Here is a 27286-nt window from a genome sequence, read left to right as displayed (position 1 = left end):
CACTGGGCCAGGGACAGACTGATTTGCATATAGCCAGGTTCTGAGCTGGGATGGGGCAGTGAGATAAATAACGGTGATGGATCAAGCCCTGATCTTTGGACTGGGTAAGAGTGGTCTGCTTAATTCAGACACTCTGTTCATCACCACCCCCTTTTCTGAATCGTTTTTGGCCACTATAGGTGTGGCAGGGTATACTCAGACATGAGTCCCTTTTCTCACTGCTCCATCAGGATTCAAGCAAGCCGGGCCGTAGACGGCTGAAATGCCAGAAACCGGTCCCCGGTAGCTTGTCTCCTTTCTGGTGAAGAATTGGCTTGGTAGTTTAGTCTGCCCTGTTCCCATGATGCACTGGGCCAGGGACAGACTGATTTGCATATAGCCAGGTTCTGAGCTGGGATGGGGCAGTGAGATAAATAATGGTGATGGATCAAGCCCTGATCTTTGGACTGGGTAAGAGTGGTCTGCTTAATTCAGACACTCTGTTCATCACCACCCCCTTTTCTGAATCGTTTTTGGCCACTATAGGTGTGGCAGGGTATACTCAGACATGAGTCCCTTTCTCACTGCTCCATCAGGATTCAAGCAAGCCGGACCGAAGACGGCTGAAATGCCAGAAACCGGTCCCCGGTAGCTTGTCTCCTTTCTGGTGAAGAATTGGCTTGGTAGTTTAGTCTGCCCTGTTCCCATGATGCACTGGGCCAGGGACAGACTGATTTGCATATAGCCAGGTTCTGAGCTGGGATGGGGCAGTGAGATAAATAACGGTGATGGATCAAGCCCTGATCTTTGGACTGGGTAAGAGTGGTCTGCTTAATTCAGACACTCTGTTCATCATCACCCCCTTTTCTGAATCGTTTTTGGCCACTATAGGTGTGGCAGGGTATACTCAGACATGAGTCCCTTTCTCACTGCTCCATCAGGATTCAAGCAAGCCGGGCCGAAGACGGCTGAAATGCCAGAAACCGGTCCCCGGTAGCTTGTCTCCTTTCTGGTGAAGAATTGGCTTGGTAGTTTAGTCTGCCCTGTTCCCATGATGCACTGGGTCAGGGACAGACTGATTTGCATATAGCCAGGTTCTGAGCTGGGATGGGGCAGTGAGATAAATAACGGTGATGGATCAAGCCCTGATCTTTGGACTGGGTAAGAGTGGTCTGCTTAATTCAGACACTCTGTTCATCACCACCCCCTTTTCTGAATCGTTTTTGGCCACTATAGGTGTGGAAGGGTATACTCAGACATGAGTCCCTTTCTCACTGCTCCATCAGGATTCAAGCAAGCCGGGCCGAAGACGGCTGAAATGCCAGAAACCGGTCCCCGGTAGCTTGTCTCCTTTCTGGTGAAGAATTGGCTTGGTAGTTTAGTCTGCCCTGTTCCCATGATGCACTGGGCCAGGGACAGACTGATTTGCATATAGCCAGGTTCTGAGCTGGGATGGGGCAGTGAGATAAATAACGGTGATGGATCAAGCCCTGATCTTTGGACTGGGTAAGAGTGGTCTGCTTAATTCAGACACTCTGTTCATCACCACCCCCTTTTCTGAATCGTTTTTGGCCACTATAGGTGTGGCAGGGTATACTCAGACATGAGTCCCTTTCTCACTGCTCCATCAGGATTCAAGCAAGCCGGGCCGAAGACGGCTGAAATGCCAGAAACCGGTCCCCGGTAGCTTGTCTCCTTTCTGGTGAAGAATTGGCTTGGTAGTTTAGTCTGCCCTGTTCCCATGATGCACTGGGCCAGGGACAGACTGATTTGCATATAGCCAGGTTCTGAGCTGGGATGGGGCAGTGAGATAAATAACGGTGATGGATCAAGCCCTGATCTTTGGACTGGGTAAGAGTGGTCTGCTTAATTCAGACACTCTGTTCATCACCACCCCCTTTTCTGAATCGTTTTTGGCCACTATAGGTGTGGCAGGGTATACTCAGACATGAGTCCCTTTCTCACTGCTCCATCAGGATTCAAGCAAGCCGGGCCGAAGACGGCTGAAATGCCAGAAACCGGTCCCCGGTAGCTTGTCTCCTTTCTGGTGAAGAATTGGCTTGGTAGTTTAGTCTGCCCTGTTCCCATGATGCACTGGGCCAGGGACAGACTGATTTGCATATAGCCAGGTTCTGAGCTGGGATGGGGCAGTGAGATAAATAACGGTGATGGATCAAGCCCTGATCTTTGGACTGGGTAAGAGTGGTCTGCTTAATTCAGACACTCTGTTCATCACCACCCCCTTTTCTGAATCGTTTTTGGCCACTATAGGTGTGGCAGGGTATACTCAGACATGAGTCCCTTTCTCACTGCTCCATCAGGATTCAAGCAAGCCGGGCCGAAGACGGCTGAAATGCCAGAAACCGGTCCCCGGTAGCTTGTCTCCTTTCTGGTGAAGAATTGGCTTGGTAGTTTAGTCTGCCCTGTTCCCATGATGCACTGGGCCAGGGACAGACTGATTTGCATATAGCCAGGTTCTGAGCTGGGATGGGGCAGTGAGATAAATAACGGTGATGGATCAAGCCCTGATCTTTGGACTGGGTAAGAGTGGTCTGCTTAATTCAGACACTCTGTTCATCACCACCCCCTTTTCTGAATCGCTATTATTGTCAGAAGCCTGCTGTCTCGTTCACCTACCCCGTTCAGAAACAGTACATTGCAGTGTTGTGTTTATAGCTAGGACCCTAATTCAATATTCACGATTTATGCCCTTGTGAGGTTATAATCAATAATATCCTGATAAAGGCATAAGAATCAGATCCATATTCAGTAACAACCTATGCAGTCCAAAGCACAGCACGGCTACTCCCATCGACTCCTAGAAAGCATAACGCGTTCTTTAAACAAACCAAGCCTCCAGCAGCCCGGGAAATTCCCCCCTGCTTTTGTTTTGATTTGAACAAGAACTCCTGAAGTCCGGCAAGAACTGTTAGTTCTTAGTGACTTCTTGTGTCCAACCTTACGTCAAACCCAGGACCTTCCAGGTATAAAATACCAACAGTTGCCTTAAGCAAACACACGGTGGTTTGGAGCAGAGCGGACGTCTACTTGCCCGAGAGCCCAGCTGATGCGAGAGCCAACGGAAGCCGCCCCTCCCGTTTTGACGCACTGAGTGAGACGCTGTCTTTTTCTCCAGCCGAGAAAATCCAGCTCCGGTGTTTCCAGCCTACTCTTGCGGGTGGCTGGGGTACCGAGTCCTGAGGAAAGAGATACCAGACCTCCCATTCTATTACCAAGGTACGGAGCTGACTAAACCCTTAGGAGAATTCTTGAGGCAGATTCTTGGCAACACTATCTTAACCAACTTAACTTAAACTGCTACTTACTTACTCCTTCCCAAGTATTAGGCTTAGGTCAGGTACACCGGGGTAGGCGTAGTTAGAAGCACCAGTTGAGGACGTTAGTCAATGTTTTTATATATGTATATATTTTATCTATTTTAAGTACTTTATGGCTAAGAAACCATATCAATGCTTTTACAGTATTATTTCAAAATACTACTTTTACTGTACGCACTTTACTTTATAATGAGTATTGCAATTGTGGCAATTAATTTCTCTTGCATGAGAAGGAAGACTGCTCAATAAATAACATCACTTTTATTGAAAACGCCCTTCTCTCTATTTCTCTGCATTCTGGTGGAACTAAGCATGCACGATTGACTGAGTGAAATAGCTGCCTATTGTTTTCACACAACTCTAGAGATACACTCTTATTCCGAGGGAGCAAAGTTGTCATGTTTATGCGGTTTTCAGAAACTGAATCCCTTCTTGTCTGAGCCAGGGAAGTTAACCCCTCCCTATTCATTCAAGAAAGTTTCTAGTGACCTCTGAGCTAGCTGGCGCAAACCTGAATTAAGTTTAACATAGTCAGTAGAGACCTAGAGGACCTCAGTCCTACGTCTACACTGCTGTTTATGTTATTCCAATGCGCAGAGCCTATTGGGAAAATAGGAACTACACTACAGCAGCACCCAGCGGTTGCTTTAGCATACAAGCATTGGCAACACCAGTAGGTTTTGCCATTGAATGCAGAGCAGATGCTTTATGCAGATTATGTTTTGCTTCAGCAAAAACAGAAACACATGTTAATTTGTGGATGCAAAGCAGAAAATAGCAAACAAACAGAGGTACCAATACATTGAAGGCTGACCCTACACAGTCTTTAATCTGATGATCCTCTCCATTTTATTGTATGTCCTAGAAAGAAATCGCAGACCCCGGAAGGTGAAGCTAGACCCTTGAAGGGGTCTTAACTAACAACCCTAGGGCAGCTGGTCGCAAAGGGTGGGCAGTCAGATGCCCTCAAAATCCCCTAAACGGCATTAGCGTCTGGGTTCAAAGTGCCCAATCAGGTGGCAAGGGGCATGGTTGGCAGGGGGCGAAAGAGGGAGGAAAGCAGAGGCTGAGCAGTGATCATCATTGGATAGATTGTTGTTGTAGAGTGAGTCATCACTGCTACCCTCATCGCGTTGCTGGGATTGTGGTCCGGCTGCCATCCGAAAATGACTGGAGCGTCACCTGAGAAGCGATAGGCAACGACGACACTGGGTTTGAACCCGGTTTAACAGCGACCAACATTAGCCTGGTGGCAGCAGTGTAGGCATGGAAGCAGGCACGGACATGGAGGCAGTGGTGAAGAAGACATGCCACAAGCTGGCTCGCTTTTGGGAGGAAGAAGAAAACTCTCTCCCAGCTGGTGTGGCCCCCTCAGCGTCTCTGGGCCGTGTGGCCAGGAAAAGAACAGCGCGGGCGCAACAGGTCAAATCTGTGCCACTGTGCAAAGACTAAAGTAAACAAGGCTATAGCCAGTAGTTTGTGTACAGTGAATGCACACATCTAACTAATAAGCAGCCATGGACACAGACTGTGCCTTCAAGGGATTTATTCAATTGAATAATTAGTTTATTTTAAGATAACATTTGGGAGCAAGATGGAGGATAGGCTTGCTAATTGATTTCTTTCAGCTCGTCAATTCTTTTAGGTAATTTCTTGTAAACGGGGTACAACTCCGTTCAAGAGCGAACAATCATATGGAGTAAATCTCAAAAGGTGTATAGAACAGACAAAAACGGGTGAATATATGAAAGTATTACATTTTATATTAGAATTTTTCAGGGTACTTGTATACAATACATGCAATGAAACAAGAAGGTAATTATTATGCACTTGAACACCTTCAGAAAGAAAACCGTTTGACTCAAGAAATTGAGTCAAGTTGGTCTGATTGTCTCTAGGGGTCTACAACCTCAATACTATACAGTCCTGAAGATGGTCTCACTAATGCAAACTAGAGACCGAAACGTCGACTTATACACTTTTTTCTTTGATATTGATTTGTGGTTTATTTTAAGAAAAAGTGTCTCAATTGTTCCAATGAAGGTGTTCAAGTGCATAATAATTACCTTCTTCTTTCATTGCATGTATTGTATATAAGTACCCTGAAAAACTTTAATATAAAATTTAATACTTTCATATATACACTGTTTTTTGACTGTATACACCTTTTTGAGATTTACTCCATATGATTGTTCGCTCTTGAACGGAGTTGTACCCGTTTACAAAAAATTACCTAAAAGAATTGACGAGCTGAAAGAAATCAATTAGCAAGCATATCTTCTATCTTGCTCACAAATGTTATCTTAAAATAAACTAATTATTCAATTGAATAAATCCCTTGAAGACACATTTACCCATCCCTCTTACTTTGCCCGAGCCCTCAAGGGTAGTTTGGGTTGCCCATTTCTCTCACCATGGACACAGACTAACAAGAACAGAGAGGTAGAGAGGGATAAAGGACAAAAGACAGGTCACCTATGCTCCCTGAAAATAAGCAACTGCAACCATGCCCGCAGGTAAAATACACATAGGGAGCAAATGTACCTACACACGGGCGAACAGATGAAGGAATATGCTGGATGAGTCGATACATGTCTAATTGGTACAAGGGACATGTAGGATTTATATTTAGTCCCTTCTAAAGTAAATCACATTTCAGGTCTAGAAACATGTATAATGTCAACATTCTGCCAATCCTTGCCCCCCCCCCCAAACCCCACTTACAAGAATCACATTTATGGGTGTCTGTAGACAGTATACTATACATAAAAGGGCCCCTGGAAAGAAACGGATAGAGGAGAGGCACAGCCAGGAGGCAGACACTACTAAAGCAATCAAAAACACTGCCAACTCCACCTTATAGAAAAACTCATATATAGTTTAACCGTTTTGCTATTTTGATTCCACAGAGTCATTTTTTTGTCATACATAAGTCTGTATTTATGTCCAACGTTATATAAATTGCAACTTTGCTACACAAGTATTACAAATAATGTCAAAACAAATATATGTAAATCGTCACAAACCTCCCGACATTCCACTGGCGCTAAAATATTGCGTTCACATTCAAACGGATACCAATCATACCTCATTCATTCATACTCTTTCAGTATGAAACACATTAAAACAGCATAGCTTCTGGAACCAGCCAAGATCATAAAATGTGGGGTATGTTCCCAGATAGATTTTTGGCACAATACAATAGAATTGACTATAATGAATACACTTTCGCCAGTAAGTTATACCATATACCAATAAACAAATCAAATAATTCAATATTGCAATGATTGTGTGTTTTCCTGGTTCCTATTGAGGCTATTAGGGCAAGACATTATGGCATCCCATGAAAGCTCGAGCTAGACCGCCAACGGGGGGAGGGAAACTGAAAGCGCGCGATGCCAGCCTCCGGGGACAGAAGATGTGCACGCGTACGGAGTGCACATCCTCTGTCTGCGCATGCCATCTTCTGTCTCCCTTCCAGCACCAAATCGGCAACAATAGAGTCTCGCTAGCGAAGCAGCGCATGCACTGCGTTTGCTAGCAAAACCTACAAAAAATACACTTTTTTGTATGAGATTGTATCATATTCTAAAATGATGTTTGTTTCATAATGTTCCCTGCCAAATATTTTTAAGGCTCAACTTGAGCATGGTCTCTTAGAACCAGAGCTCTGCTCACTCAGTTAATTTGTTAGTTCATCCACGTCTAAAGAATGACTACTAGTGAAGCTAGGGAACAACTCCCACCTGCCCCTGGTCACTTGTGTCGGAATTTGCTGTCCCATCCCAGCAGTAGTGGCTGACCAGCCAGCACCCTGTCGAAGGACCTGAAGCTGAGAGGGAAACAAAGAGCACTTCCTGATGACAGCAGGACGACACCACCAGCAGCTAATAGCGAGACAGAACTGACCTTACTGTGCAGCAGTCTTGGGACACAATGCTGTGGCCAGATCAGAAGTTAACTCCAAGAACAGGCTTCTTCCCTGGGAAACACCAGGCTCAGCCTGCCTGCCATCAGCACAGTATGGTGCACCACAACCAAGGTAAGTTGACAATAGAGAGAAATTGCAGAGGAAAATGGTGTGAATGAGAGACCATGTGTGAATGAGACACTCAAAAGACACTACTGCTTTTACAGTCCAAGATTGTTCAAATCAGTCTAATACTTTCAGTATTGAAATGTTCAATTCGAATTATTAGCAAAATCATCGGTTTTACTCTATGATCTGATTTTGCTCTAAAGTATTCGCGACACCAATAGTCCTGGGTTGTTTTAGTCTTATGTTCGTTGCTGTGTAATATCTGGATATAGTTACTCAGAGCCCACAGTATGCTGGGCCCTTGGACATCAAGATTAAAAGGTCTCAACTACGATGGGTGGACCCAGTAGCTCCTGCTTGCCCCGTGGCACTCTGAACGGACATAACTCATTTACTATGGGGAAATCAGGAAACTTGGGTTACCACTGCCAAGCTTATCTCACCCCTGCTAGTTTCCTTATTGTGGTATATTCATGATTCACTTCCATAGTCTCTTCTGACTTCTGGATAGCTGCCCTTGTTCACACTAGGACTCCGCCTGGGCATTATCCCTTAAGGCATTTAGGATTCTGTTGTACCTGCTGCTCAGCCAGTGTGAGTGTGGTGTGCAATGTTGGTGCATGATTATGCTGTGGAATGTTGAGTGAGTGAGGCTGTCAGTTGAAGTATGGGCTGAGCAGCAGGAAGGCTGCTCCTGGTGAGGCTCTCTTTTTACCTTTTATCCTGAACTTACTATCTCAATAAATACTACCTTAAGTTACCCTGGAGTCGGATCTTCGTTTGTTTACAACATTTTGACATCGATTTTTCAACCTGCGGGTGCTACTTATTTGGACTTTGAAGCTTTAAAGTAACTAGAAACAGAAGAAGTTGACCTTGAAGAAGCTCCTCTTTTATCTGTGTTTGGCGTGTACAGCAAGCTGGCAGCCCTGAGCCCCACCAGTGACCACAGTCCTGTGGGCCCCAACCCAGGCGTGCCAGTTCCTGCTGGACTTTCCGTCTTCCTGGCTGCTGAAGCCTTGGAAGAGGTGTCCGTGTCAATTTACCTTGGGAGAGTGTCTCCCTCAAGAGGATTTCCCCAGAGGAGCAACAAATATGAGGTTTCCCTCTAGTCTGCGTCACAAACAACTTTGAGAAAGAAGCAGTTTCCCTCTTTCTTTGTGTGGAAGAGCATTTGGGGGGCTGTCACTTGAAGAGGTGTCCCTGTCGTGAGGAGCGTCAAGCCCCCAGAGCCCCTATGTGGAATTACCAATGGTAAGTGCTCAGAGCAGTTAGTGAAAGAATTCCCCGCTGTCCCTGTTTGGTGGACAGAGGAGCCCCTTTGTCCGTGCCTTGAGGAGAAGCATCGAGTGAGTGGCTCGCAGTGTGGGTTATGGAGTTGCGTTTGGCCTCGAGTGTTGTCAGTGTTAATTGGAGCAACAGCTGTGAGTAGTCCCCGAAGTTTGTGTCATTAGCGGAATTGCGAAGAGGAGTTTCCACCTGCCGATGCGTTTCCTTCAATCGGCTGTATTACATGGATTTGTGCAGTGTGTTGGTGCTTCTGAGGTAACTATGTCTTAACTTTCGACCGCTGTGCCTGATGCTTTCTAACTTTTACAATTTTGTTAGCAACTGTCACCTGCCCGCGACGGCCTCTCCTTGTCCGTTGTCTCTAGCGCGAGCCCTGTCTTCGACTCGCGGAGTGTTCTGCAGTTACCACGCTGTGCTACATGGACGTGCCTGGAGCCACCCGGCTCTCCGTCAGTCTGCGTGCCACCTTCGTCTTCAAATTTCTATTTATTATGTGTCCTATGCCAGGGACGTTTTGTGTCTGTGTTCCCTGTAGCCGGTTGTTGTCCCTCATCTTTTGGAAATGCATTGAGCCTTATATTTTTTTAGGTGAGCAATTCGGCGACACGACTTTCAGGTTGACAAGTGTCTCTGCGTTAATTTGCTGATTTTGTGTAACTTTTATGGGATTACTGCCTGTGCTGACTTTTGGGGAGAGTTGGCGTTCAGGCCTTTCTCAAGAGGCTTTGATGTTTGTTGCTTTATTCTTTATTGAAGATCTTTGTTTCTGTTGACTATACATTTAACTCATGGTGGAAATGTTTCACTCTAAGTAATGTAAACTTCGGGAAAGCGCCAAAAAAAAATGTTGTTAACTTCATGAAAGGGGTGTCATTCACAGCCAAAAGGGTTGTTCATTATTACAAGTGTTGTGGGTGGGTTGTCTTTTTGGCTTAAAGTCTCAGTGTTGCCACTTGTGTGGTTGTGGGAGGAATCACCTACTGTTGGTATGGTGTTTGTGTTGAAGCTGTGATGTTCAGTCACTCTGGGTTATCACTTTGGCTTGCTTTTGGGGGTTGGTTAATCCCTCTCGGTTGGTGGTGTGATGGCTTTTTGGTGTTTAGCCACTATGGTCTCCCACAACGTTTGTGGGTATGGGTTGATTTGGTAAGTCACCCTGTTGGCATTGTGAGATTACTTTTGTTGTTGAGTCACTCTGGGTTACCACCTTGTTGTGGTTGTGGGAGACTTAGTTCAGTCTTCCACTGAATGTGTGTGTGTGTGAGTTGACTTTTACATGTGAAGTCACTCTGGGTTATCCCCTTGTCTTTGTTGAGGGAGTTTGCCTATCTCTCACTGTTAGGGGTGTGTGTACGAGAAGGCTTTTAGGTGCTGAGCCTCTCTGGCCTACCACTATTTTTTGTGGTTGTGGGTTGACATAGGTTTGTCACCCTGGTGGGTGTTGTGTTTGAGTTGACTGGGTAGAGGTCACTAGGGTCTACCACTCTTGTGTGGTGGGTGGTTGATTGAGGTTTCAGCCCTGGTTTTGGGTGTGTGTAAGTCACCCTGTTGGTATGGTTTTTTAGTTGACTGGTTTTGTCACTCGTGTGTACCACCTTTGTGTGGTTGGTAGGTGAATTAGGTTTCACCTTTGGCATTGGGGTCGGTGATTGTATGTGTGCTTGTCCTCCCTTTCCTTTCTCTTTTACAACTTGGGGGGTGGTCTCATCTGATGTTTGTGTTCTGTGGCAAGCTTTCTTCTGCACCATTGTGGTTTGGTTCTCTGTGTGTTCACGTTCATTTTCAGCCTGGCCAGCTGGTATGTTTGTGGCATAAGGGGTTGGTTGGTTGTGTGTGGTGTAGCAGTTTGTTAGTTTGTTTGGTGTTGTGTGGAAAGGTGAAAGGTATTTGTCTGTTTTGTGTGGAAAGGGAGTGAATGTGGGTAGGTGTTGCCTTTCTGCTTAAAGACTGGTTTTCCTTGTCCAGTTTGTAGTTTTCATCTTAGTGAGTACATGGATGGGCATTTGTCATTTCTTATTATTGTATTTCTGTATGTTAACGTTCATGCAATTTGTCACTTTCTCCTGTGCTTTTCTGCATTTTGATGTTAACTTGCAAAGCCCATTATACTATGTTTTCCTTGCTTTTTATCCTAAATGGTTAGCCCTTACTCATCTCCAGGTCTTCGCAATGGATCCTTTTCAGATTTCTGTGAATGTTATTTTACCAATTTGTGCTTTTTCCTTGGACCATTGCATTGTTTTTTTGTTCACTGTGAGGAAGGGAGAAGTGTTGTACCTGCTGCTCAGCCAGTGTGAGTGTGGAATGTTGGTGCGTGTGATGGGGTCGAATGTTGGATGAGTGAGGCTGTAAGTTGGAGTATGGGCTGAGCAGTAGGAAGGCTGCTCCTGGTGGGGCTTTCTTTGTACCTTTTTATCCTGAACTTACTATCTCAATAAATGCTACCATAAGTTAGCTTGGAGTCGGGTCTTCGTTTGATTACCACTGATCCGCCCACATGAAGCTTTGTCATCCTAGAATCCTAGCGTTCTCCCCCAACTCTGAGTGTCTTTTAGTTTATCTATCTTTTTCAGCTCTTACCATTTTCTCACCATTTGTACGTTTTCCATGTTTGCCGACCACAGCCGCATGCTATGCTGACCACCGCTGCATGTTACGCTGCTCCAATACTCCGCATGTGCTCGGGCTGCAACCTTCACATACAAACCGCTCTCTATGAAGCAGAGGTCAAAGTTTTGTAGGCGACTTGGGGAAATGCCAGCTGCACTACTTTAGCTCTGTAGTTGATGAGGGTGTATGTAGTGGCCCTACAGATGGTCATTCTGGTTCAACACAAACCACTCCACTTAATGATTTGAGTTCTCACCGCAAAAGAAGTCTGGTCACTTGGTTAGATTGTTACATGAGTCTGTTGGACGACCGAAGGCGCCACCCATAACCCACTAACTAATCCCCAAATCATAACATAAGTTAGGTATGTATAAGCAAAGTAAGTTTGAAGACTGCTTCTGCCTCTCTAGAGATTTTACTGGCAACGCATCAGCTCTTGTTTATGACCTCCATAGCCACAGGTCAAAGCTCATAGGAAACAGAACATCTCTGCCTGCCTCTAGCTAAAGGGTTCTCTTATGCAGTATTCCACTTGGTCTTATTGAGGGACATGCCAGGAGATGCACAGGTAGGAAGGTTAGGTGACAAGGGCTGGTCTTATTAATATGGTTGAAGGACACTTTTTGTCTCGTTGCTGCGGCCTACTACCTTCTAATTCCATCACTGAATCGATAATGGAATGGAGACAAATGTAGAAAGACTGCTGTTCTCTACTGTACTGTTTAATTTTGTTATGAAGGTTGTGTGTTTTATTTATTTATTCTCTTGGACTAAACTGTTACTGTGCCAGCATTTGTTGTGATACATTTTCAAGGAACCTCTAGATGAATTTGGATGACACCCAGGCAATGTGTGTGCCCCGAGCTGATCAACGCTGCTGCAGTTCGATACGCCACCTGTAATCTCAGGTCAATTTGTACTAACAATTTTAGATGTTTTTCGAACGTTGCTTGCCCTGACTTATATCTTTCTATTTGCTCTTTTCAGAAAACCTGCCACAAGCCTGTGGATAAGTACATAGAGTACGACCCCGTCATCATCTTAATTAATGCCATCCTTTGCAAGGCCCAGGCTTACAGACATATCCTTTTCAACACCAAGATAAACGTATGACTACCTTATATTGGTTCTCTGGTGTGTTATGTCTTATGTTAATATGATTATGTAGCAGTGGTTGAAATTGTAAGCTGGCGCCTTATAATTGATTTAAATTGCGTTTCCTTCTGTCAATGTGGGATTTGCAGAACACTAACCCATTGATCCTCCATCGTAGTCATTCATGCATAAGATGGGCTTTTCCTGTTGCCATCAAACCAGGTAGGGTGTCTGTCTAGTGAAATCCTGTTTTGTGTCGTTAACTCCATCTTGTGGCCAGGTTTCAAATGCTGTGATGTTATGTGTTACAAAAGGGGGTGGTGATGGACGGAGCATCTGAATCAATCAAACACTCACACCCAGTCAAAAGATCTGGGTTTAATCCATCACCATTCTTTATCCCACTCTGCCACCCCAGTTCAGACATGGCTATATGCAAATCAGTCTGACCCTGTGCCTCATGGGAACAGTCCAGCCCGAACTGCCAAGCCATGTATTCCCTGGACCGGAAACAAGCTTCCGAGGACCGGTTTCTGGCATTCCAGCCGTCTTCAGCCCGGCTTGCTTGAATCCAGTGGCAAAGTGAGCAAGGGACTCACGTCTGAGCATACCCTGCCACACTTATGGCGGCCAAAAGCGATACAAAAGGGAGTGGTGATGGACAGAGCACCTGAATCAATCAAACACTCACACCCAGTCAAAAGATCTGGGATTAATCCATCACCGTTCTTTAGCCCACTCTGCCACCCCAGTTCAGACATGGCTATATGCAAATCAGTCTGACCCTGTGCCTCATGGGAACAGTCCAGCCCGAACTGCCAAGCCATGTCTTCCCTGGACCGGAAACAAGCTTCCGAGGACCGATTACTGGCATTCCAGCCGTCTTCAGCCCGGCTTGCTTGAATCCAGTGGCAAAGTGAGCAAAGGACTCACGTCTGAGCATACCCTGCCACACTTATGGCGGTGTTATGTGTTGGCAGTGTGATTTTATTAGGTCTTGCTGTAGTATGGCCTAGGGCCTGCTCTGCGTGCATGTTATGTTAGCTTACCTTATTAGAAGTTTAAACGCCATTTTACCTTTTGCTTCTTTTGCACACGATACTGCATAGCTGTTTTTGTAAGTTAGCCTTCGCGAAAGTCTACACACGAGAAAAGGTTTGTTTTCGACATCTCTAGACTTACATTGTGCCACTAGTCTGCACAGTGAGTGCTAAAGCCGTCAAGGTTATCAAAACATGTTAGTTGTTTTTCGACATGTTGAGATAATGTTTTCTAGACACAACATTTTGGCAGCTGTGAGCCAAGTAAGATTCTGGCGTCCTGATTATCACACACTAGCAATGATTTCAGACATTTGGAAGATTTCCGTTTCAAGGGATGCAGAGAGTCTATGCTGATCCAGATATAATTTACACTTACTGAGCGGAAAGGTAATGGGGTCCCCCACACAAGCCTAAGAGACCTTCTAAAGTTTATAATACATAGTTTCTATATAGAGAGGGTGTTAAAAGTAGGCGCTATAGGACCTGTTTTTACCATCATTGTAATATGATTTCTCCTTTTGTATTTTATGGAATTGTAACCATGCTGACCATATTATTTTTAATCATATGTCTGCTTATGTTGTCTAAGATACTGCACATGAGAACACGTCGTTAAAATAAATATTTTAACCTTACCGTGTCTCTTATTTACTCCTGTTGTGGACTGGTATGAGAGTATAACAAAAGAGTGTTCTCACTTCCCACCATTCCTGAGATGGTCCTAAGTTGCATGTTCTAGGTTGTCTAATCATTGGTTACTTTGCTGTAGGACGAAGAGCTAATGTGACACTGATGCTTGCTGGTTGGGGTTTTTCTAGGTACGGAGGAGAGTTTCTGGTACACCACAATTCACTGACATCCTAGGTCTCTGTGCACAGTTCTGTGTTTGAGCAGGATCCTTGCAACATGGCGCCGCCAACAAGTGTGGTCTTATTGTGCTTAAGACGCTTGAGTAGTGCTTATATCAGTCTACGACCCCCTCACTATTGTTTCCGGTTGACAGTAGTGACGGATAAAACCTACCTATAGTTACATAGGTCTATTCAAGCTTGATAGTTTTAAACGGGTTTCTGTTGAATTACTACCCAGTTGTGCCTTTTCATATTGCATTGTACTTAACTATCACTGTGTCATTATGGCTGCGGTTGAAATCGCGGTACAGAGCCGGTTGGCTGTGCAAAATCATTTGCAGGATTTCCTGGTCTCTACGGAAGGACATTGCAAAAAACACAGTTGATGGACAGAATGTAGCACAATGTCATACATTCACCCCAGTACAAGGATCTGGGCATAAATCCATCGTTTTTTTGCACTCCACACCACCCTGGGTTAGACACTGTCTATATGCAAATCAGCTCTGACCCTGTGCCTCATGGGAACAGTCCAGTCCGAACTACCAAGCCATGTCTTTCCCAGACCGGAATCAAGCATCCAAGGACCGGTTTCTGGCTATCAGCCTTCATCAGCCTGGATAGCTTGACTCCAGTGGTGTGGAGAGCCTGGGACTCACGTCTGAGCATCCCCAGCACACTCGGGGTGAAAATTGCAAAAAACACAGTTGATGGACAGAATGTAGCACAATGTCATACATTCACCCCAGTACAAGGATCTGGGCCTAAATCCATCGTTTTTTTGCACTCCACACCACCCTGGGTTAGACACTGTCTATATGCAAATCAGCTCTGACCCTGTGCCTCATGGGAACAGTCCAGTCCGAACTACCAAGCCATGTCTTTCCCAGACCGGAATCAAGCATCCAAGGACCGGTTTCTGGCTATCAGTCTTCATCAGCCTGGATAGCTTGACTCAAGTGGTGTGGAGAGCCTGGGACTCACGTCTGAGCATCCCCAGCACACTCGGGGTGAAAATTGCAAAAAACACAGTTGATGGACAGAATGTAGCACAATGTCATACATTCACCCCAGTACAAGGATCTGGGCCTAAATCCATCGTTTTTTTGCACTCCACACCACCCTGGGTTAGACACTGTCTATATGCAAATCAGCTCTGACCCTGTGCCTCATGGGAACAGTCCAGTCCGAACTACCAAGCCATGTCTTTTCCAGACCGGAATCAAGCATCCAAGGACCGGTTTCTGGCTATCAGCCTTCATCAGCCTGGATAGCTTGACTCCAGTGGTGTGGAGAGCCTGGGACTCACGTCTGAGCATTCCCAGCACACTCGGGGTGAAAATTGCAAAAAACACAGTTGATGGACAGAATGTAGCACAATGTCATACATTCACCCCAGTACAAGGATCTGGGCCTAAATCCATCGTTTTTTTGCACTCCACACCACCCTGGGTTAGAAACTGTCTATATGCAAATCAGCTCTGACCCTGTGCCTCATGGGAACAGTCCAGTCCGAACTACCAAGCCATGTCTTTCCCAGACCGGAATCAAGCATCCAAGGACCGGTTTCTGGCTATCAGCCTTCATCAGCCTGGATAGCTTGACTCCAGTGGTGTGGAGAGCCTGGGACTCACGTCTGAGCATCCCCAGCACACTCGGGGTGAAAATTGCAAAAAACACAGTTGATGGACAGAATGTAGCACAATGTCGTACATTCACCCCAGTACAAGGATCTGGGCCTAAATCCATCGTTTTTTTGCACTCCACACCACCCTGTGTTAGACACTGTCTATATGCAAATCAGCTCTGACCCTGTGCCTCATGGGAACAGTCCAGTCAGAACTACCAAGCCATGTCTTTCCCAGACCGGAATCAAGCATCCAAGGACCGGTTTCTGGCTATCAGCCTTCATCAGCCTGGATAGCTTGACTCCAGTGGTGTGGAGAGCCTGGGACTCACGTCTGAGCATCCCCAGCACACTCGGGGTGAAAATTGCAAAAAACACAGTTGATGGACAGAATGTAGCACAATGTCATACATTCACCCCAGTCCAAGGATCTGGGCCTAAATCCATCGTTGATTTGCACTCCACACCACCCTGGGTTAAACACTGTCTATATGCAAATCAGCTCTGACCCTGTGCCTCATGGGAACAGTCCAGTCCGAACTACCAAGCCATGTCTTTCCCAGACCGGAATCAAGCATCCAAGGACCGGTTTCTGGCTGTCAGCCTTCATCAGCCTGGATAACTTGACTCCAGTGGTGTGGAGAGCCTGGGACTCACGTCTGAGCATCCCCAGCACACTCGGGGTGAAAATTGCAAAAAACACAGTTGATGGACAGAATGTAGCACAATGTCATACATTCACCCCAGTACAAGGATCTGGGCCTAAATCCATCGTTTTTTTGCACTCCACACCACCCTGGGTTAGACACTGTCTATATGCAAATCAGCTCTGACCCTGTGCCTCATGGGAACAGTCCAGTCCGAACTACCAAGCCATGTCTTTCTCAGACCGGAATCAAGCATCCAAGGACCGGTTTCTGGCTATCAGCCTTCATCAGCCTGGATAGCTTGACTCCAGTGGTGTGGAGAGCCTGGGACTCACGTCTGAGCATCCCCAGCACACTCGGGGTGAAAGTTGCAAAAAACACAGTTGATGGACAGAATGTAGCACAATGTCATACATTCACCCCAGTACAAGGATCTGGGCCTAAATCCATCGTTTTTTTGCACTCCACACCACCCTGGGTTAGACACTGTCTATATGCAAATCAGCTCTGACCCTGTGCCTCATGGGAACAGTCCAGTCCGAACTACCAAGCCATGTCTTTCCCAGACCGGAATCAAGCATCCAAGGACCGGTTTCTGGCTGTCAGCCTTCATCAGCCTGGATAGCTTGACTCCAGTGGTGTGGAGAGCCTTGGACTCACGACTGAGCATCCCCAGCACACTCGGGGTGAAAATTGCAAAAAACACAGTTGATGGACAGAATGTAGCACAATGTCATACATTCACCCCAGTACAAGGATCTGGGCCTAAATCCATCGTTTTTTTGCACTCCACACCACCCTGGGTTAGACACTGTCTATATGCAAATCAGCTCTGACCCTGTGCCTCATGGGAACAGTCCAGTCCGAACTACCGAGCCATGTCTTTCCCAGACCGGAATCAAGCATCCAAGGACCGGTTTCTGGCTATCAGCCTTCATCAGCCTGGATAGCTTGACTCCAGTGGTGTGGAGAGCCTGGGACTCACGTCTGAGCATCCCCAGCACACTTGGGGTGAAAATTGCAAAAAACACAGTTGATGGACAGAATGTAGCACAATGTCATACATTCACCCCCGTACAAGGATCTGGGCCTAAATCCATCGTTTTTTTGCACTCCACACCACCCTGGGTTAGACACTGTCTATATGCAAATCCGCTCTGACCCTGTGCCTCATGGGAACAGTCCAGTCCGAACTACAAAGCCATGTCTTTCCCAGACCGGAATCAAGCATCCAAGGACCGGTTTCTGGCTATCAGCCTTCATCAGCCGGGATAGCTTGACTCCAGTGGTGTGGAGAGCCTGGGACTCACGTCTGAGCATCCCCAGCACACTCGGGTGAAAATTGCAAAAAACACAGTTGATGGACAGAATGTAGCACAATGTCATACATTCACCCCAGTACAAGGATCTGGGCCTAAATCCATCGTTTTTTTGCACTCCACACCACCCTGGGTTAGACACTGTCTATATGCAAATCAGCTCTGACCCTGTGCCTCATGGGAACAGTCCAGTCCGAACTACCAAGCCATGTCTTTCCCAGACCGGAATCAAGCATCCAAGGACCGGTTTCTGGCTATCAGCCTTCATCAGCCTGGATAGCTTGACTCCAGTGGTGTGGAGAGCCTGGGACTCACGTCTGAGCATCCCCAGCACACTCGGGGTGAAAATTGCAAAAAACACAGTTGATGGACAGAATGTAGCACAATGTCTTACGTTCACCCCAGTACAAGGATCTGGGCCTAAATCCATCGTTTTTTTGCACTCCACACCACCCTGGGTTAGACACTGTCTATATGCAAATCAGCTCTGACCCTGTGCCTCATGGGAACAGTCCAGTCCGAACTACCAAGCCATGTCTTTCCCAGACCGGAATCAAGCATCCAAGGACCGGTTTCTGGCTGTCAGCCTTCATCAGCCTGGATAGCTTGACTCCAGTGGTGTGGAGAGCCTTGGACTCACGACTGAGCATCCCCAGCACACTCGGGGTGAAAATTGCAAAAAACACAGTTGATGGACAGAATGTAGCACAATGTCATACATTCACCCCAGTACAAGGATCTGGGCCTAAATCCATCGTTTTTTTGCACTCCACACCACCCTGGGTTAGACACTGTCTATGTGCAAATCAGCTCTGACCCTGTGCCTCATGGGAACAGTCCAGTCCGAACTACCAAGCCATGTCTTTCCCAGACCGGAATCAAGCATCCAAGGACCAGTTTCTGGCTATCAGCCTTCATCAGCCGGGATAGCTTGACTCCAGTGTTGTGGAGAGCCTGGGACTCACGTCTGAGCATCCCCAGCACACTCGGGTGAAAATTGCAAAAAACACAGTTGATGGACAGAATGTAGCACAATGTCATACATTCACCCCAGTACAAGGATCTGGGCCTAAATCCATCGTTTTTTTGCACTCCACACCACCCTGGGTTAGACACTGTCTATATGCAAATCACCTCTGACCCTGTGCCTCATGGGAACAGTCCAGTCCGAACTACCAAGCCATGTCTTTCCCAGACCGGAATCAAGCATCCAAGGACCGGTTTCTGGCTATCAGCCTTCATCAGCCTGGATAGCTTGACTCCAGTGGTGTGGAGTGCCTGGGACTCACGTCTGAGCATCCCCAGCACACTCGGGGTGAAAATTGCAAAAAACACAGTTGATGGACAGAATGTAGCACAATGTCATACATTCACCCCAGTACAAGGATCTGGGCCTAAATCCATCGTTTAATTGCCGAAGACGGCTGAAATGCCAGAAACCAGTCCCCGGTAGCTTGTTTCCTTCCCAGTGAAAGAATTGGCTTGGTAGTTTGGTTTGCCCTGTCCCCATGATACACTGGCAAAGAAATTCCCAAAACCCAGGACTCAAGTTAGTAGTTATCTAGCAGGCATGCGACTGTGATCAGCTCAAATTCTCAAAAGTAAAATTTGGGAAAAAACACCCGATATTATTTCTATATTAAGGTGTTTGTTGTCTCTAATGCCTTAACGTCCTAAACCAGACTTTTTAGTCTGTAGTTATCACTGATTGTGGGGGGTTCGTAATTTTTCAACTCGGCGCAACCCAAAAAAATGTCAGCCCTATTTAGGACCATACACAGATCCACACATGTACCAAAATAATAAGTGAAAAAAATGTGTGGCGGAGAGGAAGGCACCTCACGTGCGAACACCCTCGGGGCAATCTGGTCAGATGTTTACCAGAGACTTGGCCCCTTTCTCATCATAGGCGGCCGTTCCTATTCCAGAATTTTGGTGAGTAAGTGAAAAGAAAAGAGAGAAAGTGCATATCAAGGAGATTTAGAGCGTGACTCCTTGAACAAACAAAACAGAGTGAAGGATAAAATCAACAACCACACCACTTAAACTACTTTTATTTATGAATCGGGTGTGTGAAGTTGAAATAAAAGGAGGGTAGCTTAAAATTGTATCATCCCAGGAACCAGATACAACGCCCAGTTTCCGTTTTTGTTTGGTTGATGTGACAACCGACTGTTCGGCGCAGTACCCTGTGTTCAGCTGGTACGAGGGAGCATAGCTGAATAAGGCTTCCTGTTTAAAAGATGTTGGAAGGGGGTGCAGTAACAGAGTATTGACCCTGATGAATCTGCCATAAAGGTTTTTGGGCAGTGAAACATGTTGGTCACAGGTAGTGGTATGCAATTTTAAGCTACCCTCCTTTTATTTCAACTTCACACACCCGATTCATAAATAAAAGTAGTTTAAGTGGTGTGGTTGTTGATTTTATCCTTCACTCTGTTTTGTTTGTTCAAGGAGTCACGCTCTAAATCTCCTTGATATGCACTTTCTCTCTTTTCTTTTCACTTACTCACCAAAATTCTGGAATAGGAACGGCCGCCTATGATGAGAAAGGGGCCAAGTCTCTGGTAAACATCTGACCAGATTGCCCCGAGGGTGTTCGCCCGTGAGGTGCCTTCCTCTCCGCCACACATTTTTTTCACTTATTATTTTGGTACATGTGTGGATCTGTGTATGGTCCTAAATAGGGCTGACATTTTTTTGGGTTGCGCCGAGTTGAAAAATTACGAACCCCCCACAATCAGTGATAACTACAGACTAAAAAGTCTGGTTTAGGACGTTAAGGCATTAGAGACAACAAACACCTTAATATAGAAATAATATCGGGTGTTTTTTCCCAAATTTTACTTTTGAGAATTTGAGCTGATCACAGTCTCATGCCTGCTAGATAACTACTAACTTGAGTCCTGGGTTTTGGGAATTTCTTTGATTGTATTTGATGAGTGGAGGGCCTTCTTCCCATAAATACCCGTAATACTCCCTCTAAGCTCCTCTTGTTATTGAATCCCATGATACACTGGGCCAGGGACAGACTAATTTGCATATAGCCAGGTTCTGAGCTGGGATGGTGCAGTGAGCTAAAAAACGGTGTTGGATTAAGCCCTGATCTCTTGACTGGGTGAGAGTATTCTGCTTAATTCAGAAACTCTGTCCATCACCACCCCCTGTTGTTTAATTATTTTGTCCACCATAAGCGTGGAACGGTATACTCAGATGTGAGTCCCTTGCTCATTGCACCATCAGGATTCAAGCAAGCCGGGCCGAAGACGGCTGAAATGCCAGAAACCGGTCCCCGGTAGCTTGTTTCCTTCCCAGTGAAAGAATTGGCTTGGTAGTTTGGTTTGCCCTGTCCCCATGATACACTGGGCCAGGGACAGACTAATTTGCATATAGCCAGGTTCTGAGCTGGGATGGTGCAGTGAGCTAAAAAACGGTGTTGGATTAAGCCCTGATCTCTTGACTGGGTGAGAGTATTCTGCTTAATTCAGAAACTCTGTCCATCACCACCCCCTGTTGTTTAATTATTTTGTCCACCATAAGCGTGGAAGGGTATACTCAGACGTGAGTCCCTTGCTCATTGCAGCATCAGGATTCAAGCAAGCCGGGCCGAAGACGGCTGAAATTCCAGAAACCGGTCCCCGGTAGCATGTTTCCTTCCCAGTGAAAGAATTGGCTTGGTAGTTTGGTTTGCCCTGTCCCCATGATACACTGGGCCAGGGACAGACTAATTTGCATATAGCCAGGTTCTGAGCTGGGATGGTGCAGTGAGCTAAAAAACGGTGTTGGATTAAGCCCTGATCTCTTGACTGGGTGAGAGTATTCTGCTTAATTCAGAAACTCTGTCCATCACCACCCCCTGTTGTTTAATTATTTTGTCCACCATAAGCGTGGAAGGGTATACTCAGACGTGAGTCTCTTGCTCATTGCACCATCAGGATTCAAGCAAGCCGGGCCGAAGACGGCTGAAATGCCAGAAACCAGTCCCCGGTAGCTTGTTTCCTTCCCAGTGATAGAATTGGCTTGGTAGTTTGGTTTGCCCTGTCCCCATGATACACTGGGCCAGGGACAGACTAATTTGCATATAGCCAGGTTCTGAGCTGGGATGGTGCAGTGAGCTAAAAAACGGTGTTGGATTAAGCCCTGATCTCTTGACTGGGTGAGAGTATTCTGCTTAATTCAGAAACTCTGTCCATCACCACCCCCTGTTGTTTAATGATTTTGTCCCCCATAAGCGTGGAAGGGTATACTCAGACGTGAGTCCCTTGCTCATTGCACCATCAGGATTCAAGCAAGCCGGGCCGAAGACGGCTGAAATGCCAGAAACCGGTCCCCGGTAGCTTGTTTCCTTTCCAGTGAAAGAATTGGCTTGGTAGTTTGGTTTGCCCTGTCCCCATGATACACTGGGCCAGGGACAGACTAATTTGCATATAGCCAGGTTCTGAGCTGGGATGGTGCAGTGAGCTAAAAAACGGTGTTGGATTAAGCCCTGATCTATTGACTGGGTGAGAGTATTCTGCTAATTCAGAAACTCTGTCCATCTCCACCCCCTGTTGTTTAATATTTTGTCCACCATAAGCGTGGAAGGGTATACTCAGACGTGAGTCCCTTGCTCATTGCACCATCAGGATTCAAGCAAACCGGGCCGAAGACGGCTGAAATGCCAGAAACCGGTCCCCGGTAGCTTGTTTCCTTCCCAGTGAAAGAATTGGCTTGGTAGTTTGGTTTGCCCTGTCCCCATGATACACTGGGCCAGGGACAGACTAATTTGCATATAGCCAGGTTCTGAGCTGGGATGGTGCAGTGAGCTAAAAACGGTGTTGGATTAAGCCCTGATCCCTTGACTGGGTGAGAGTATTCTGCTTATTCAGAAACTCTGTCCATCACCACCCCCTGTTGTTTAAATATTTTGTCCACCATAAGCGTGGAAGGGTATACTCAGACGTGAGTCCCTTGCTCATTGCACCACCAGGATTCAAGCAAGCCGGGCCGAAGACGGCTGAAATGCCAGAAACCGGTCCCCGGTAGCTTGTTTCCTTCCCAGTGAAAGAATTGGCTTGGTAGTTTGGTTTGGCCTGTCCCCATGATACACTGGGCCAGGGACAGACTAATTTGCATATAGCCAGGTTCTGAGCTGGGATGGTGCCGTGAGCTAAAAAACGGTGTTGGATTAAGCCCTGATCTCTTGACTGGGTGAGAGTATTCTGCTTAATTCAGAAACTCTGTCCATCACCACCCCCTGTTGTTTAATTATTTTGTCTACGGAAGGAAGGACAGGCAGTGGTTTTGTTGTATCTGCTGACGCTTTTCACCTGTTTGAGCTATTTTACTCATGGGTTACGTTACTTGTGGTTGATGCTGGTACTGGGGTTTTTCATTCTTACACTCCGTCTGCCGTGCCTGCAGTGTACGCACCATATAGGACACAGGAAGTTCCGATTTCTGCTTGGCAGCATGCCTTTTCGTTTAATGGCGCCCTCCCACACGTTATAACGGCGGTCAGAGAAGGACCGTTGTCGATTGCAGGCCTAGAAGCAGACTCTTCTTGGCCTGTTTTAGCTGCTTATACCCCGCATCCTAATGTGCCACGGTTGACAGCTCCTGAATTAAGACCCCTTTATGCCTCTGCAGTGTCAGTAGTAAGGGGTCTGGTTCATTACATTTCCTGCAACCTCCCGGGTGGGGCCCCGGGTGGTGCAGCGCATCCAGTTGGTGCGGGCGGGCTAAAGCTTAGCCCTGTCATGGTTAATGCGGTCATGGGCAAGCGCCCCCAGGATAAGGATGAGATGCCTTTTTGGCTTGCCGAGAAATAGACCAACTGGAAGCAGTATTCCAGAATACTACTCCTGTGGAAAAACACAGGATCCTTAACATAAGTTTGCAGAAAGACTTAATGCCAGACGTAAATGACTATACAACTTGGGGTTGTGATTTTTGCAGCAGTATATACTAGGTTCTTCGGCACCCCGTCAATGGCTGTCCTGCACTCAGTCATTAAGCGTGTTCAAGATGAACACGGGTCGGAGGCGGCTGTGGGGTTGGGAATGGGACTCGTGGGAGCATTTGACATGGTACACGATCTCGTCCTTGCAAATGTCAAGGGGCATGCGGTAAGTTTCCAGGTGTCTAATGCTTTGCGCGATGTCTCAGACGCTGACAAACCTCGTCAGTTACCTAGAATTATTACGGAGGCTTATAAGACCATTGGCCGTAATAGTTTGGGTGTTAAGCCTTTTGCTAAAAAACAAACACAGCAGCAAACTCAGCAAGCGTCCTCTGATCAGGATGACCACCCAAAAGTTCAGAAACAAAATTGGAGTAAGAACAAAAAACAGGGGAAACAGCAACAGAAACAGGGGTCCCGTCCTGCTTCACCTACACCTGCCTCTACTGAGCGTACATATGAGTTGCACGGCCGCAGTACAATTAAGTCACCTGTTAGATTTCAGGTTCCTGAACAACGTTCTCCTCACTCTTTGCAGGAAACATCGGTCTCTCCCACCGGTGGAGGATGCGGCGTCAGAGGTTGAGTTTCCCAACAGAGCCGTGAGCAGCCACGCAAGGCTGACGGAAAAGGCAAGCAAGATGAGTCATCACGACAGAGACCCCAGTTTCAAAAGAGGAAAGTTGCTGCAGTAACAGCGAGATATGCCACAGATAGTGAGAACGCAGCTTCGGAATGTGACATGGGCGCTGACGCTGTTAGTCGGCGCGGCTGAGATTACCATAGTGTGAGAGGCCCTGCGTCCACTACTGAAGGTGACAGCGACTGACACTTTTGTTGTAGTTGAGACAGCTGACACTAGAGTGGCTCCCCCTGACAGACTTTATGAAATTGTCCTTGTAATTGAAGGTGACATAGAACGTACCATAAAAGAGGTATTTTGGGAAAATCTAACTACTACCTATGATATGTTGTTGGCGGAGGTCGACTGGCCCCCTCCTTTTGTCTTTGCTGCTCCCCAAGGGGAGGAGGTAATCCTCCCTAGTTTCGCGCACACAGTGCAGAAAGAGCAGGCACTGCATTTTGCAGAAGATTGGGCTAAGGCGCTTGCGCTGGCTTTGTACCGTACTCACTGTGGGTGGGACAAATTTTCCACTCGACATGAGATTTCTTTGCGGTCAATGCCACAGCCTCAACCCCAATACCCCATGCGGCGAGAAGCAAATGCTTCCGTTGCAGAAATCCTTGAACAATTGGAATATCAAGGTGTGATTGAAACGTCTTTGTCTCCGATGAATAAACCCCTTTTTACTGTGAGCTACACAGCTGGTTCATACCGGTTGGTATTGGATTACCGCCACTGAAACTCACATTGTCGTATGTGCGTGGTGCAGAATACTCACAGGTCTGCTCTTGTGGATAGTCTTGTGCGTAAACGGTTCAAAACCACACTTGACATTTCCAATTTTTTTTTTGCCCACAATCTGCCCCCACTTAGTAGCCAATTGACCGCTTTTACCAGTGGTGGCAAACAGCGCCAATTTCGCCGTTTGGCTATGGGCTATAAGAACAGTCCAGGCATCTTTGCCAACCGCGTTGTCTCTCTCTTTGAGGGGATCGACACAGATGCATGTTCGTATGTGGATGACATTTATCTCACAGACGAATTATGGCCGCATCTGTGCAGAGTGGACCGCATAATTTGCAATTTTGCGGATTTTGGCTACAAATTTAACTTTGCAAAATCTCACATTGCAGAGTACACAGTGTTGTTCCTGGGCTACGAGCTCAACAATGAAGGTAGAGGATTGGCTCCTCACTTCCTGGAGAAATGCACACTTTTGCGAGCTCCCACAACACTGAAGAAACTACAATCTTTACTGGGCTTTTTGAATTTCGGGTGTACCTTCATTCCCGAATATGCCCAGCGTATCAAGCCTCTTTACACTTTGATACAACCTCCTTTTTCCAAATTGTGCTGGCTGCCTGAGCATTCAGCTATCTTGCAATCTTTGCTGGCTGATCTGCTCAAATCTAAATTCTTGCTGGCCCGTGATAACCACACCAACCTGGTAATAAGAATCGTGCCAGGGGCGGTGGGTTTCACGTACCTCACTTTGAATGAGGGTGACACAGTCCCTATCGCTTACAAGTCACAATTGTATACTTCAGCTGAGTTGCGATTTCCACTGTGGAAAAAGTTTTGACAGCCATGCAAATGGCGATTCTTAAGGAACGTGCACTGTCGAAGGGGAAAACGCTGTTTGGGTGTTGCTCCGTATCCTGCCTAAGAGGCAGTGATGAAAGCCAGTGTACCATATTCCAAAGCTTTGCACCCTCGGTGGATACAGTGGGCCACGTCCTTGACATCTCCGCATGTCACGTTCATTTTTGATTCCTCACTGCAAACTCAAGAGTTCTTGCAGTATGAATTTGTTCATACTGCTCCTCTGACTATGCGCCCACTTGAGGATTTCCGTTGTATCATTTACACTGATGGAAGCGCGCATGCGGCAACGGGTTCCAAGCACGCATATTCTTCGGCCTGCATAATTGTGGTTGGTACTATGGTGGATGGTGAATTCAAGTCCGATGTCGTGCATACTCAGACATTAGGGGACTGTACCGCCCAATCGTCAGAGCTCCGTGCTCTGATGCTTGCATTAGAGTACACAGACCCCTGTATGACTACTCTTATTGTAAGTGACTCATACTACTGTGTTCAATCCTACAATGACAATCTACCCTTTTGGACTCAAAATGATTATTGTGACTTAAAGGGACGCACAATAAAACATAAAATGATCTGGGTTCGAGTGGCTGAGCTTAAAGAGAGGCTGCCACTTGTAAATGTAAATGTAAATGTGGGTGTACTTGTAAAGCGCATTGCGACTCCATGGAGTATCCTGGCGCTGAAGACCGCTGGGGAACCCGTCCTGGTTTTCCCTGTGAGATGGTCCCTTTCTGGGTATCTCCAAGGTGAAACCAGGCATCCCCGGCGTCTGTGGGGGGCCGTTGTAGAGATGAGGCAAGCTTAATGCCCAGAGTTGCCGAGTGTGTTCCCTGGTTAGAGTAGGCACCGAGGCGAGAATTATCGAGTCCGTTTTTACCCTGGTCCACGACCCTGCTGCGTCGGGAATTGAACCCTGGTCCCGGACCGTTCTCTGCTTACGGGTCTGCCACCTCTAACCAGTGAGCCACACCACTCCACAACTTGTCTTTGTAATTCATACTCTGGGTCACCAGCGTGTTGGAGTTCACGCTGTTGGCAACTGTCTAGCAGACAAGACTGAGAAGACAGCAGTTGCAACATATGCAGTAGCAGCGGTTACACGTTCCAAAAGTAAGATCGATGATGACATCTTGGCAGCTATTGCCGCAACTGGGAAGCGAGGTAATCACTCTAGAGGTTTCCTTTCTAAATACTCATATCATTTAAGCGCTGATAAAGTTCCTTATGTGAAAAGTAACGACGTTGGTGACAGGTTAATACCAAACACAGACCGC

General features: G+C 46.5%; 1 protein-coding gene across 1 annotated transcript in view; it reads left to right on the top strand.

Annotated features, from left to right (window-relative positions):
* Nucleotides 1-27286, top strand: part of ARV1 (ARV1 fatty acid homeostasis modulator) — a 162518-nt gene that overhangs the window by 9719 nt on the left and 125513 nt on the right. Inside the window, exon 2 of the mRNA XM_086927139.1 lies at nucleotides 12244-12363. Within this exon, the coding sequence (XP_086783265.1) occupies nucleotides 12244-12363 (120 nt within the window). The remainder of the gene's footprint in view (nucleotides 1-12243; nucleotides 12364-27286) is intronic.

This window comes from Lissotriton vulgaris, chromosome 6 (genome assembly GCF_964263255.1).
Source record: "Lissotriton vulgaris chromosome 6, aLisVul1.2, whole genome shotgun sequence".
Classification (NCBI taxonomy): domain Eukaryota; kingdom Metazoa; phylum Chordata; class Amphibia; order Caudata; family Salamandridae; genus Lissotriton; species Lissotriton vulgaris.
Note: the sequence above shows the minus strand (reverse complement) of the source record. Positions and strands in the feature narration are given on the sequence as shown.